At 38.4% G+C, this 14826-nt stretch overlaps 1 protein-coding gene and 1 long non-coding RNA gene across 2 annotated transcripts; both read left to right on the top strand.

The window, feature by feature from the left end:
* The first annotated feature begins 955 nt into the window (after positions 1-955).
* On the top strand, positions 956-2200 carry LOC125869449 (uncharacterized). The gene is made up of 2 exons (XR_007446825.1): positions 956-1091; positions 2068-2200. It is a non-coding gene; the product is annotated as an uncharacterized LOC125869449 (long non-coding RNA).
* A 6448-nt stretch (positions 2201-8648) lies between these two features.
* LOC125868535 (uncharacterized) lies at positions 8649-9658 on the top strand. The gene is made up of 3 exons (XM_049549159.1): positions 8649-8691; positions 8755-9248; positions 9302-9658. Exons 1-3 carry the CDS (start codon positions 8649-8651, stop codon positions 9656-9658), a joined length of 894 nt encoding a protein of 297 aa, XP_049405116.1.
* Positions 9659-14826: the final 5168 nt, after the last annotated feature.

Here is a 14826-nt window from a genome sequence, read left to right as displayed (position 1 = left end):
ATTGGTATGAGGTTGTGATTTGCTCGTATATGAGTTGTTGTGGGTTAAGTTTGGTTGTTGGGTTCATTATCACGTTGATATGAGTCATTAAATGGTTAAGTCATAAATTTTCTTCAAATGCTTGTGAATCTGTGATTAGCTATCCACTTTTATCAAGTTGAAATGTTGAATCAAATGTTGGAATATGTTGTTTACTATCCATAGATATGTAGTGATGTTTGAATTAGAGATCTACTAATGATATCAATTTAGCTGATGGGTATTCATTTTAGGGAAGGCAATAACTTTAGCTTCTTTTTTTTTGTTTACTTCACCTTATAGTAATATATTTGGCACTGACCACCATGACCACGAGAGTCTTCACGACCCGTGGTGGCCACCACACCCCGTGGTGCCACCAGTAATGGTGAGGCAGTAGCCTCCCAAGGGATGCCCCAAGAAGGCTCCCCTTCACGAGTGAAACGACCCCAAAAATGCCCGAAAATGTGCTTCGAAAACACCTAAAATTGTAATTTCCATATATCTCAAAATCCGTGCATCATTTCGGAAATTCGACTTCATATTCTTATTCAGGGGGTCAAATTGAGTGGGAAATGAGTCTAACCCGAATTTTAGAACAACCGTATCAAAATTCGAAAATCGCAAAAAATGCGATTTTGAGGGTCAACTTTAAAGGGGCATATCTCTCAGCACACAAGGAACTGGAAGGAGCTCAAACTATCAAAATTAAAGCTCTGTGAGTTAGCTTTCCAACGCAATTTGTTTCACCTCATTCCGAGTTAGGATGAAGGAGTTATGACCATTTTCGTAAAACCTGTCCGGCAGAAAATGCAAATTCCAGTAGCCGAAAACACTGTTCACCCGCCTCAATTTTTTTTCTAAGTGTTGGGACGTTTTTTTATAAAAAGGGGACATATCCATACTTAGTCATTTAACTTCAAAACATCCAAAAACTCTCTCTAAACCCTCTCCAAAAATTCCACCAAGATCATCAACCAAATTCAAGGATCCCAAGCTTTAATTCCGGATTCAAGATTCAATCTCAAGCAATTCTCCATTCCAATCTTCATCAAGAATTCTCCAAAGTTGAGGTATGTGGGTTGATTGTGGAAACCTTCCTTTCCACAAGTCCAACCATTTATCCTCTATTTTACTTCAAGTTTATGGGTCCTTATGATCATTTATGAACTCTTGAATTATGGAATTATTACTACACATCCTATTATGGTCTATTTTTGTATATTATCATGAAATGGAATGATTATATGATGTTTATGGTTTTCATGCCTCCATGATCAAATTATGAAGGTTGTTATATATGTATATATATATGTATGTTGTTGGTGGGCTGTTTTATATGGATTTTGAAATTGGTTGGACTTAGTACTCTTGAAACACATGATTTTATTTACATGAACAAGTAGCCCACCATATGTTTGATAAAATGCCATTTATAGAATTCTTATGAAATGGAAGGTCCAATGTACGTCCTATGAGTCGGATGATTATATAAGTATTGAAATGATGATGAAATGGATACATGTATATGATTTTCTCTATATAGTGTGTGAGTCGACCAAGCCTAGCTCGGGGGGTTGTAGGCCCGGGTAACCGTATCAAGGGGTTGGTACCTTGGTTGCCTAGTACGGGGGGTAGTAGGCCCGTATAACCGTATCGAGGGGTTTGTACCTTGGTTGCCTAGTACGGGGGGTAGTAGGCCCGTATAACCATATCGAGGGGTTTGTACCTTGGTCCCTAGCTCGGGGGGTGGTAGGCCCGGGTAACCACATTGAGGGGTTTGTACCTCTTTCGCCTCTCCAAGGGGGTGGTAGGCCTTGGAAATACTATATTGATGGTCACTCACTACACATATACTATGCCCTACTAAATATGATTTTTATATAAGCATCATTATACATATCATCTCATTAATATGCTATCTATCGGGTACGATTATGCATTTTGCCTATGATGTCCATCCCTTGTTGCATTGCATTGCATCCCATATACTTAGTACATTCAAACGTACTAACGCATACTCTATGCCTACATGATGTCACCATGTAGGGACCGGAGCACCGCTTGACCCTCGTCCTCCGCGTGGCTAATACGATTTTCTATCAAGGTTATTGGTGAGTCCTCCATTCCGGGGACGTTGCTTATGATCTTTTGCTATGTATAAGACTTTTCCTTTTAGTTATGTTTTGTCTATGAGGGTGAGCCCAGTTGTTTGTCTTGGCCCCCGCTAAAGTACCTATGTTTAGAGGTGGTGTTGGACAAGTTGTGTATTATGTTTGAGCTTGATTCATCTATGGTATTTATGTATCATTTCTTCTTTTTTTTTCTTGCTCCCTTAGTCCCGATTTCCCCCTTGATTATGCTTATCGCTTATGGTCATTTTAATTGCTTCCGCGACCAATGATGTGTAAGATACGCTATGAGGCTTGTTTGGGGTTCCTTTGGGTTCCCCATTCGCCGGTCACGACTAGACCCTAGGCTTGGGTCGTGACAACGAGCCACTTCACAGCTCGTGGTGAAGACCACCACCAGTGGGAAGGCTTGTGGGGATGCCTTCATCTTATGGGGGACATATCAAGGTTGACTTAATTGGACATTTAGTCACAGGCGTTGAAAAATTAATAGTATAACCACTATTTCTGACATCATTCATGTGACTACTTCTAGCATACAAAATCAACTCTCAAGTTTTAATAAATACACTTTGGTCCCCCCTTCTTCCAAGAAATATGGAATATGTATATTTTCATTTATTAAAACTATATTTTCAAAAGAAGAAACTCTCAACAAGAAATCCAAAGAGATTTGTTTTTGCTGCCTATTTTTCTGATCTCGGCGATTTTTCTGGTGATAATATCCTTTTCACAGTGAAATCATCATCATCCTACTCATTGCTTTAATTTTTACTCCATTATCTTTCAAATACCGAGCTTTAAAGTTTTTTTTCCGCCATTTTAGAAGCTTGAGAAATCTTCCATATTCACTTGATAACTTATTTGTAGATACATTTTATTAGTTTAGAAGCATTGAAAATACATTTCTCCATTGCAGAAGCTTGATTTTGAACCTGATCTTGTTCAGTGTCATTTTTGTACAAATTTCATATTAATCATCGATCCTTATAGACTGATAATGTAATCTGGTATCTATCAGTAGTCTATGATGGTAGTAGCTGAATTTGTTGTTGGTGGTGGTGATTATATGGGAGTATGAGAGAAGACTCCCATAATCTAGAAATAAAAATCTTTTAGTAAGATGACAGTGCCCATTGCGTTGCTTTACAATGGTTTATATGATGATATGATTGCAACCGTAATTGGGGCCGATGAGTTAACCTCCGAGCCAAATGACTTGGTGATTAACTATCAAATCAATGGCAGGGGAAAAATACACCCCATATTCATAAAAATGATAGGCATGTGAGATTTTACATGTTAGATTTTGGTATTGATGGCTCTAAGCCTATATTGACGATAAATGTCAATGCGAGGCCTCTAATTGAACAAACGAATTAAATTAACGACGACAATAAGTCGATTGGAAATGAGAGCTTGGGTGATCATTCCAAGGAAAGATTGGATGATTATTCAAATAAGAGCTTGAGTGATTATTCAATGAATATACATGATCATCTAATGGATATGTAAAATTAGCCAATAGATGCGGAAGATCCCGAGTATAGGAATTGGGATCACAGTCCAACCATTCATTCTCTGATTAACCTAATTTATACATAAATTAAACATACCAATAGCAAGAATTAGCTGCAATTATCATTAGTGAAAACGGCGGTGAAGAAATCTTTTGATTTTGCTACTGTGACGAGTTATACTAAAAACTTAAAGTTGAAATGTGTATCTCACAACTGTATGTGGATGTTGCAGGCGAGGAAATATAAGTGTTTCGACCGATTTTGTATCTATAAGTACATTGGTGAGCATAGTTATGGTGTTGAACATGCCATCAATAGCCATAAAAAAATCTTGGTCAAACTCATTTCTTCGCTTTGTGTGAATATGTATAGTTATGGAAAAGGTCCAAATGTGAAAGTGATTCATAGGGCTATGTTTAGTTCTTTTCGTTGTAGTACAAGCTATTGAAAATGTTGGAAGGGAGGTGTCATTGCCTAGGAAATAAGGGACAACGAATAGCATATATTCATGCTTACCGCCTTTTTCCTACATTATTGAGACTCTTAATGTTGGTTATAGCTATAGTATCATGGTAAATATGGATAGCCATAGCTTTATGTATTACTCCTTAGCCTTCGGTTCTTGCATGAGAGGATTCCCTCACTTGAGAAAGGTAATTGAGATTGATGGCACTCATATACCTGGTAAATATGAGGGCGTGCTGTTGACCGTTATTTTACAAGATACGGAGAATCATGTTTATCCGATTGCGTTTTATTTAATGGACAATGAGAATGATTCATATTGGACATTCTTCTTTGAGAAGTTGAAGAAGATTGTGGTCGATGAACCATATTTGTGCTTTATCTCCTATAGATGATATACCATGATTTTACGGTATTTTTGATGCATTTCACTTGGAGTTTTCTGTGATTCTTGAGCACTTTGATATTAGATATGATGGTTTTGTGTGTAATTCTTGCAGGAAATAGGTTTGGATGTGGTGGATTGAGATAAGAGCTGAAAATTGCAGAAGTGGCCAGTGACGGAGCCAACCACAGATCGTAAGTCCTTTGAAGGGTCGTAGGTGATGCAGCGTAGATGAGAGTTCAAGGAAGTCCGACCAAGTGTGGAATCACAGAGACCATCGACGACCCGTAGATCGAATGATGGATTGTCCTCCATGTCCGTCGTTTGAGATCAGAAAGTTGACATTCCAGTACTTGAACCATAGAGGAAAATGACGGATCGTAGGTCCAACCATCGTCTGAAGCCCCTGAAATAATTTTCAAGTGTTGATCAGTAGAGGGAGACCACAGACCGTATGTTGACCCATGGTCCATAGGTCGTGTCGTCAATTGAAACTGCGTTTGAGCAGTTATTTCCTTATTTTGTTTCCTACTTGGTTCAGGATTTGTGTACTATAAATATTAGTTGTTATTTATGTTTTTGGGAGTTAGACATTATTGTAGACTTCTGTTTTGTTCTTTTGGAATTTTTTTGCAAATTCTTATCAATTTAATTTCCAGAAGTTGGTTAATGAAATTTTCACTTTGAATTTCAATTCAAAATTTCGGTTTTCATCTATTCTAATTTAAGTTCATGATTTCTTTAACCTAATTATGAATTGTGAACTCTCAAGCATGAGTAGCTTAATCCACAACTAGGGTTGTGGAAACCATGAGTAATGAACAACATATGCATAATAACTAAGTAATTCTTGAATAGTGTTTATGCATGTATTGTTAGTCTTTTCGTTTAGAAGTCTTTCTATAGGTGTACAATGTTAGAACTCGCCTCGTTCCTACTTGCCTTACCAAGGGGATAATCAGTGAGAAAAAGATTAAACAACATAGATTTTATTAAGGATTTGCTGCTATGTAATAGTCTGACTTTAATCATTTCAGGAAAGGGTGAATGATGAGTCAGAGATTTAGACTCATTTAGGGCTTGTTTTGATGAATTTAGTGTCCTCAAACGTTAAATTTATTCTATGAACTGATGTGAAAACCTTAATGTTTAGGTATGTGGCTAGAGGAGCAAAGCAAGGACACTAACATGCAAAAAGGAACAAAACAAGCTGAAGAAGGGGAGAAAGACAATCCCAATGATCGCCAAGAGCACTCGGCGAATTGCCGAGTTGCCCCATACCACCTAATTTTATAGTACACTGTGCGTGAAACGAAAGAAATTTGGGCGAACTATGTTCTATATCAGCGAATCGCTAAATTGATCAGTGAAGCAAGATTGTACCGCCGAATGCACTAAATGAGACAAAGATGAAATTGAATTGGTGAGCCAAAGGACTAAAGGGTGGATCGCGGAAGTGATTGGCGATCATGATCTAGACCCCCTAAAGTTACAGTGCGTGATGGATGAAAACGTGAAGAAAGAAGGTGATGGACAAAAATGATTGGCGAGTCGCAGACTGGTCGGCGAAGCCAGACTTTCCTCACCGATCAACCCCAAAAAGCCACATCTCAAATCAATATAATTTGATGTTTGGAAGAGAGAGAAGGCATCCAGTCATTGTGGAACGAAATAGAGAGAACAAAAACACTATTCTTGTTGATTTTTAGCATTTTTGGTGAGAGATTTCAATTGGGTGTTGTAATAACAAAATATTTATTCGTCTTACAACTTTGAAAATTAATACCCATCTATGGAGCATGTATTAGGTACTGCATTTTCTTTTTTTATGATGATTACCAGAAACCCCAATCTTGGGGATTTGATAATGTGATTAATTGCTGAATTTCGCTCGATGGGTGTTAGTCATTATTAATTTTAGTGATACTTCGAAGTGGGTCTTACTTATTGTTATGGTTTAATTGCTCTTTTGTATGTTATTTCAGTATGATTTAGTGTTTTATGCTTGCTTGATAAAGAAATGTAAAGCCAAGGTGATAAGTTGGTAGTCGTAATTAATGGGTTGTGGTGGGTTCAGCTCAAGAGAGTGAATCCCAAGATTCATTCTATGTATTCAACTTGAAAGAGTGGATGTAGTGAGGTTGTGGGCTGGTCTCCACATTTAGCACATTAAGATTCGAGAGAACTCAATTGAAACGAGATAGTTGTTCGAGAGAAAAGTACCTAATCTAAAGTTCATTTTACCCACGAAAAGTTAGTATTGTTGGTTATCAATTTACACCCATTGAGTTGAGTATAGCAATTGGTCGGTCAATCCCCCATGGATCGTTCTCCTATTTGATTACTTTTAATTTATTATGGACGTTGCTTTCTGATCTAAAACCCTTTACACTGATAGTGATGTCACCTTTCTAATTTTATTAAAAGTTTCTGACAATTTTTATTCCTTCAGTTGCAGAAATCACTAGTCTAACTTCATACTTGAATTTAAAATAGAACTACTCCATGTGGGATCGACTCCAACTCTCTTGTTGGGTTTACACTGCTTAACGATCGTCTACTCCTATTATCTAATGAGTTGTAGTTGATACATTATTTAAAATGGTGCCGCTGCCAGAAAGTGGTGTTGTTTAGAATTATCTTATCGAAGTTTAATTTGTGATTTTGTTTGCTGTAGTTGAATTGATTTGATTTGTTTTATGTTTGTTTTGGTTGTGTTGAACAGAAGAGGAAATGAGTGAGGCAGAGATAAACGGTAGCCAAGTGGGCCACCAAGGTGACATTGACGATCTTAATAGTGTGCATAACCGAATCTAATTGGGTGGAATTAGTGCAATTTGTCTACTGTCAGCAGAAGGGAATGCTATATTCCATGTTATTAGCACAACTCTCCATCTCCTCCCAATGAAGGGACTCTACAGAAGGTTGGCTCACGAATACCTGCATGAGCATATGCAGAATTTTATTGATGTTTGTGGTCCGTTCTCATTGAAGAATGTGTCACACGAATCAGTCCACCCCAGGTTATTTCCATTATCTCTGACGGGTGAAGCTAGCAAATGGCTGGCTGAGTTACTGAAGAATTCCATCATATCTTGGGATGAGCTTACCATGACATTCAATGTGAGGTTCTTTCCCCCCATCAAGGATGATGAAACTCAGAGACAACATTCTAAGTTTCAAGCGATTGGAAGGTGAACCCATCTATAAAACGTGGCTGAGGTTTAATAAGCTACTACTTCAATGCCAGCCTCATGGACTTCTAAACAATGTGCTGCTACAATACTTCTATCTAAGTCTTGACTCGGTAAATAAAGGAGTAGTTGATCAATTGGTTCACGGTGGAATAATGTTGCAATTGTTTGAGGTGGCTTCATTTTTTCTTGATGACATGACAACAATAAATCAAGCATGGTACCCTCAAGAAGATCAAGTTTCGCCTTTCTACTTGAGGAAGATTCAAGAACCGCCTGATAAATAAAGAGAAAGGGATGAGAACATCAACAAGATGTTATCCCAAATGGAGCTGCTACAAAAACAAGTGTTAGAAAATGTAGACAAACCCAAAGGAGTAAGGGGAATGTTTAGAGTTGAGGCGGGTTCTTCCTCGGGCTTCTTAAAGCAGGGGAGAATCAAGGTTGGAACTTTAACAGAGTTGAGGAGGGTTTCCACCCATGCTACTTGCAGCGGGGTGGGAATCAAGGTTGGAACTCTGACAAAGAAGAAGAGCGGAGAAGATACTATCAAGAATGGGCCAAATAAAGTGACCATTGGAAAAGAGAAGATGATCATAAAGAGGATCACATACAATCGAGTAATAGCCCAAAGTCAAAGGGGAGTGCAAGTAGTCTCCGAGTGGATGATTTGTTGTATCGCATCCTTGACAAAGTTGAGGGCTCAAATGATTTGTTAAAAGGGATGAAAGTCGATTTCTCTTCATTAATCAATAGAGTGAACTCTCATGCTGATGCAATCAAGCTACTTGAAGGCCAGCTGAGTCAACTTTCAGCACAATTAGAACCAAAAGTAATGGGGGAAGGCGAAATCGTACACATAACAACTTTGATGAAGGATGGTGATAGAAATCTGTGTGTGGTTACTCGTAGTTGAAAGATAGTGATAGGTGATATGAAGGGTAATGATGAAGCACAAGCTCCTGAAGAAGAAAAAGGTATTGAGGAAAAAGAGATCCCCATCCAATAAAGCTTTGTCAAAGAGTTACAAAAAGATGCAGGAAAAAGCACCTTAATCCCAAAATTGGTACAAACTCTCCCCAAAATAACTCCTCCATTTGCCCAACGTCTTAAGAAGAAAAATGAGGATGAAAAGTTCAAGAAGTTCTTATCAGTGTTCAAGACATTATCGATTAATCTCCCACTAGTGGAAGCATTGTTGGAAATGTTGGGTTATGCCAAGTTCATGAAGAAGTTAGTCACAAAGAAAAGAATCTTGGACTTCAAAACAATTGAAGTGTCTCATAGTTGTAGTGCGATTATGACTAATGAGATGATTAAAAATAAAGAAGATACAAGAGCCTTCACCGTTCCTTGCACTATCGGTATGCTCCAATTTGCCAAAGCTTTATATGATTTGGGGGAAAGTATAAATCTAAAGCCTATCGCAATCTATAAACAACTTGGGTTGAGTGAACCGAAATCCACAACAATGAGGCTTCTGATGGAAGACAGATCGATCAAGCACCCCCTGGGGATACTCTATGATATATTGGTAAAGGTTGACCGATTCATCTTTTCGACTGATTTGTCATCCTTGATTGCGAGATTGATACTGAAATTCCCATTGTTTTGGGAAGACCATTTTTAGAAATTGGGAGAGCGTTAGTAGATGTTGAAAGCAGACAATTGAAGTTCTGGGTGAATGAAGATGAAGTCACTTTTAATGTGTGTAAGTCAATGAAGCACCCAAGAGATATTCATTTGGTTTTGACTATTGATGTAATTGATGAAGAAATGGCTAGTGTGAGCCATTTGATGTGTATGAGTGAGTCACTTGAGGATATGCTTGCAAACTATGATGAGTTCAAATTCCAAGGTTACTATGAGGTGGTAGCTTCCCTTTCGGGATTGGGGGAATATTTAAAGAATCCATTTAAGTTGGATATTGATATAAAAAATTGAGAAAATCCACCCGCCAAGCCATCAACGGAGGAACCACCAAAGCTTGAGTTGAAAGTGCTCCCCGCTCATCTTCAATATGCATTCTTGGGGGTAAATAACACCTTACTCGTAATCATGGCAACTTACTTGCTTGAATGGCAAGTAAAGTTGCTTGTTAAAGTGTTGAGAAGATACATCAAAGCTATTGGGTGGACTATTGCTGACATTGTGGGAATTTCACCCGACATTTGCTCTCGTAAAATTCAGCTTGATAGCGAGTGTAAACCGAGTGTTGAACATCAAAAGAGATTGAACCCACCAATGAAAGAGGTGGTGAAAAAAGAGATAATAAAGTGGTTGGATACATGTGTGATCTACCCTATTGCGGATAGCAAATGTGTGAGTCCGGTACAATGTGTACCAAAAAAGGGAGGCATCATGGTAGTTCCAAATGAAAAAGGGGGAGCTTGTTTCTATGAGACCGGTAACCAGATGGCGAGTATGCATGGACTACCAGAAGTTAAACTCTTGGACCAAAAAAGATCACTTTCCCATGTCTTTTATGGATCAAATGCTTGATCGACTTTCAAAGAGAGGATGGTATTACTTTTTGGATGGGTATTCCGGATATAATCAAATCTCTATTGCTCCGGAAGACCAAGATAAAACCACTTTCACTTGTCCATATGGAACTTTTGCTTTCAAAAAGGATGTCGTTTGGGTTGTGTAATGCTCCAGCAATGTTTCAACATTGCATGCTGTCTATTTTCGCTGATATGGTAGAAGATTCGATGGAAGTTTTTATTGATAACTTCTCAGTTGTAGGTGATACTTTTGAAGCATGCTTCGCACACTTGGGGCAGGTCCTCCAGAGATGTGAAGAGGAAAATTTGGTCCTAAATTGGGAGAAATGCCACTTCATGGTTAGGGAAGGTATAGTTTTTGGTCACAAAGTGTCAAAGAAAGAGCTGGAAGTTGATATAGCAAAGATCGAAGTTATTGACTAGCTACCACCCCCAATTTTGGTAAAAGGTATTCGTAGTTTTTTGGGGCATGCTGATTTTACCGGAGGTTCATCAAAGACTTTTCAAAAATTGCATACCCCTTTTGCAAACTTTTGGAGAAGGAAGTGAAATTCAACTTTGGTGATGCGTGTATGGTAGCCTTTAACTGCTTGAAAGAGAAATTGATCTTTACCCCGGTTATCATTAGTCTTGATTGGTCAACACCCTTCGAAATAATGTGTGATGCAAGTGGTACTACATTATGTGTCGTGTTGGGGAAAAAACACAACAAGTAATTCCATCCCATTTACTACGCAAGATAAACCATGAATGGTATATTGCCTTTGAGAAATTTCCGACATACTTTCTAGGTACAAAAGTGGTTGTTCACACTGATCACGCAACTTTGCGTTATTTGATGGAAAAGAAAGATGCAAAGCCAAGATTGATAAGGTAGGTGCTATTGCTTCAAGAATTTGACTTTGAAGTCAAAGACAGAAGAGGTTGTGAAAATCAGGTGGCTGACCATCTATCCATGTTAGAAGGCAAGGAAAAGGATGAGCTGGAGGTAGACATAAATGATTCATTTCCTGATGAATAGGTATTCACGGTCACTCTAAAACAAACTCCTTGGTATGCTGATTTTGCTAACCATGTATTGTGTGGGTTGATAATGGAGGAACTGAACTTCTATCAACAAAAACAGTTCTTGTTCGATGTCAAGACATACTTTTGGGATGAACCGTACTTATTTAGAGAATGTGCAAACCATATTATTAGGAGATGTGTACCTGTAGAGGAATTCAATGAAATTCTCCATGCTTGTCATGCTTCACCAGTTGGTGGTCATCATAGCGGTGTGCGTACAACTGCTAAAATTCTTCAAAGTGGTTACTACCGCCCATCCTCTAGAAAGATGCTCATGAATTTGTTAAGAAATGCATACAATGTCAAAAATAAGGTGGGGTGTCCAGAAGGCATGAGCTGCCTCTCAAGCCTATTCTTGAAGTTGAGTTATTTGATGTTTAAGGAATAGATTTCATGGGTCCATTTGTGAGTTCGTTTGGTAATGAGTACATTTTGGTGGCGGTAGATTATGTTTCTAAATGAGTTGAAGTTGTGGCACTACCAAATAATGAAGGGAAAAGTGTTGTTCAGTTCTTAAAGCGTTACATCTTTGCTAGGTTTGGCACCCCTCGAGCTATTATTAGTGATGGTGGATCCAAATTTTGCAACAGGCTTTTTGCATCCGGATTAAGCAAATATAGGGTGCGACATAATGTAGCAACGCTATATCATCCTCAAACGAGTGGTCAAGTGGAGGTTTCAAATCGGGAGATCAAAAGTATTTTAGCTAAGGCAGTGAATGAAAATAGGACTGATTGGTCTTGAAAGTTAGATGATGCTCTATGGCAATATCACACTGCCTATAAGACACCAATTGGTATGTCTCCATATCAACTATTTTTTGGGAAATCTTGCCATTTACCGGTTGAACTGGAGCACAAAGCACTATAGGCATTAAAGGCATTGAATCTGGACTAGGTCAAGTCTTCAAAAGGAAGAGTAATCAACTAAACGAATTGGATGAATTCAGGTTTAGGGCATATGAAAGTTCATCCCTCTACAAGGAAAAGATGAAGAAGTGGCACGATTCTAAAATACTTAGGAGGGAGTTCCAAGTTGGAGATTGGGTGTTGCTATATAATGCTTGACTAAGACTCTTTACGGGAAAGCTCAAATCAAAATGGTCAGTCCCATTTAGAGTAACGTATGTGTTCTCAAATGGAGCCACTGAAGTCAAAGGTAAAGAGGACCCTGCCTTCAAGGTGAATGGGCAACGCTTGAAGTTGTATTTTGGAGAATGCCATGAAATTTTTGTGATTGAAGTGGTATACTTGGAAGATGCTTGAAAGCATTTTCACGTCATGCCACGACGTTAACTAAGACGCTTCTTGGGAGGCAACCCAAGTGTTAGTTTCTTTGAATAATATGTGTTGAACGTGCATGTGTGGGTAATTTTGCGAGGCTAAGACTCCTTCTGCGATTCGCAAATAGGTTTGGGGATCACGAAGTTGATCAACTTTCTGGCTTCAACAGTGGACTGAGACACTGGAATATTATGTGGAATACATACACCACTCGGCGATGCGCCAAAATGATTAGGCGAGCCCGACTTTCTCCACCCTTTTGCACCATCCCTAATAGACTAGAGTCTTGGATCTTTCGGTGAGGTTCCACATCCATTAGGCGATGCGCCAATGTTACTCGGCGGACGTTCTCTTGTCCACCTTTCTGACCTAAAATGGAGTGGTTACATGTTGGATAATTTAGCGAGATTCATGCAACTTGGTGATTCAGCAATTGCTGCCAGTCTTGGCCAAACGGCCGCCTAGTGAAGATTCATTTTCACCCTACTCAGTTTGTTTGAGTGCCAATATTTTATCTTTATTTTTGTTAATGTTTGTTCTTTGCTCACATTGAGGACAATGTTGGATGATTTTGGTGGGGCGTGGTAGGAGTCTGTTGTTAAGACTATTGTTCTATTGAAATTATTTGAGTATCGGATGTAATCAATACCGATGACTCGAATAGTGCTCTTAATTGAACAAAATGAATGTGCGGCTACGGTGAGGTCAATGAAGTTGCATAGACAATGCGTGAACTTTTAGCATCTCATTGTGACTAGCTGGTTATTGAGTGAGTCTCTTGTGGTGAACATTGCACACTAGCTAGAAAGTGTTAAGTATTGTTTGATATTGGTGCCACTGCCTTATGTGATGAGATTAATTTGAACATTGTGTGTGATGACACCTAGAACTTGCCCCGTTGGTCCTGTTGACTAAGTGATGCAAGCACTTGAAATGATCTTAGGAAATTTTTTTGAACAGTGAAACAATTTGACAATATACCTCTTTTGTGGCCAACATTGTGAGATGTATGAATCTTGCTTGAACCCTCTTGATCCTTATCATTTTCTTGGAAGAAACTTGAACAATTGTGATCCCCCTTTATCCAGTCACCCATAACTTTCGTGAATTGTGGTTTTTTGGGAATAGCCAACTTAGTCCAAAAGACTAAGTTGGGGGTATGGTGAAAAGATAAGGGAAAATCAAGAAGTGTGAGAAAGTCCCCCTTGAGCAATGGTTTTGAAAAAAGTTGGAACCCCTCCATGTAAAAAAGAAAGAAAATAAAAGATGAAATCAAAGAAAAAGAATGAAAAAGTTGTGAAATAAAGTAATGGAAGTGGAAAAAGAGATGGGGGTATCCAATAGTTCATATGAAGTTGAATCATGTGGTGGATTATGAGCATGATCAAAATGTTAAAGAAAAGACAGAAAGTAATGTTCAGACCACACTTCATGAAGGTAGAAGCCATTGAACCTAAATGACCATACCTTTACACTTAGCCCTGTTACAAGCCTTGAAGACCTTTGTGATATTTAGTGAGCTGAAACGAATGTTGATTGGAAAATAAGGGCAAATCTATTGGTGAAGTCATGCATGTGTTCATATTTGTGAGTGTGAGAGTCGTATGTGATTCTGGAACTATAAATTGTTGAAGAACTTTGTGTGAATATGAAATGATCTTTTCTATGAGAGAATTTGAGTACCTTTAATTTGTGAACTTGAGCATCTTTGATAATAGTGAGTCACAATTTGAATCTTTGAGTGCACAATTGAGCATTGCATGAGTAAGTTGAACCTTGTTGTGTGCATTCATGTTCAGTCTTATGCAACACAATTTGAGACATCCTTTTTGAACTGCTAATCTTGAGTTTTACTTGAGGACAAGTAAAAGTTTAAGTTGTGGGTATTATTGAGTCCGAGATTTGGACTCATTTAGGGCTTTGTTTTGATGAATTTAGTGTCCTCAAACGTTTAATTTATGCTATGAACTGATGTGAAAAACTTAATTTTTAGGTATGTGGATAGAGGAGCAAAGCAAGGACACTAACAAGAAAAAATGAACAAAACAAGCTAAAGAAGGGGAGAAAGGCAAGCTCGATGATCGCTAAGAGCACTCGGCAAATCGTCGATTGCCCCTACACCACCTAATTTTACAATACACTGTGCCTGAATGAGAGAAATTTTGGTGAACTGTGTTCTATATCGGCGAAGCAAGATTGTTTCACCAAACGCAGTGAACAAGATAAAGATGAAATAAAATTGGCGAGCAAAAGG

This window comes from Solanum stenotomum, chromosome 6 (genome assembly GCF_019186545.1).
Source record: "Solanum stenotomum isolate F172 chromosome 6, ASM1918654v1, whole genome shotgun sequence".
Classification (NCBI taxonomy): domain Eukaryota; kingdom Viridiplantae; phylum Streptophyta; class Magnoliopsida; order Solanales; family Solanaceae; genus Solanum; species Solanum stenotomum.
Note: the sequence above shows the minus strand (reverse complement) of the source record. Positions and strands in the feature narration are given on the sequence as shown.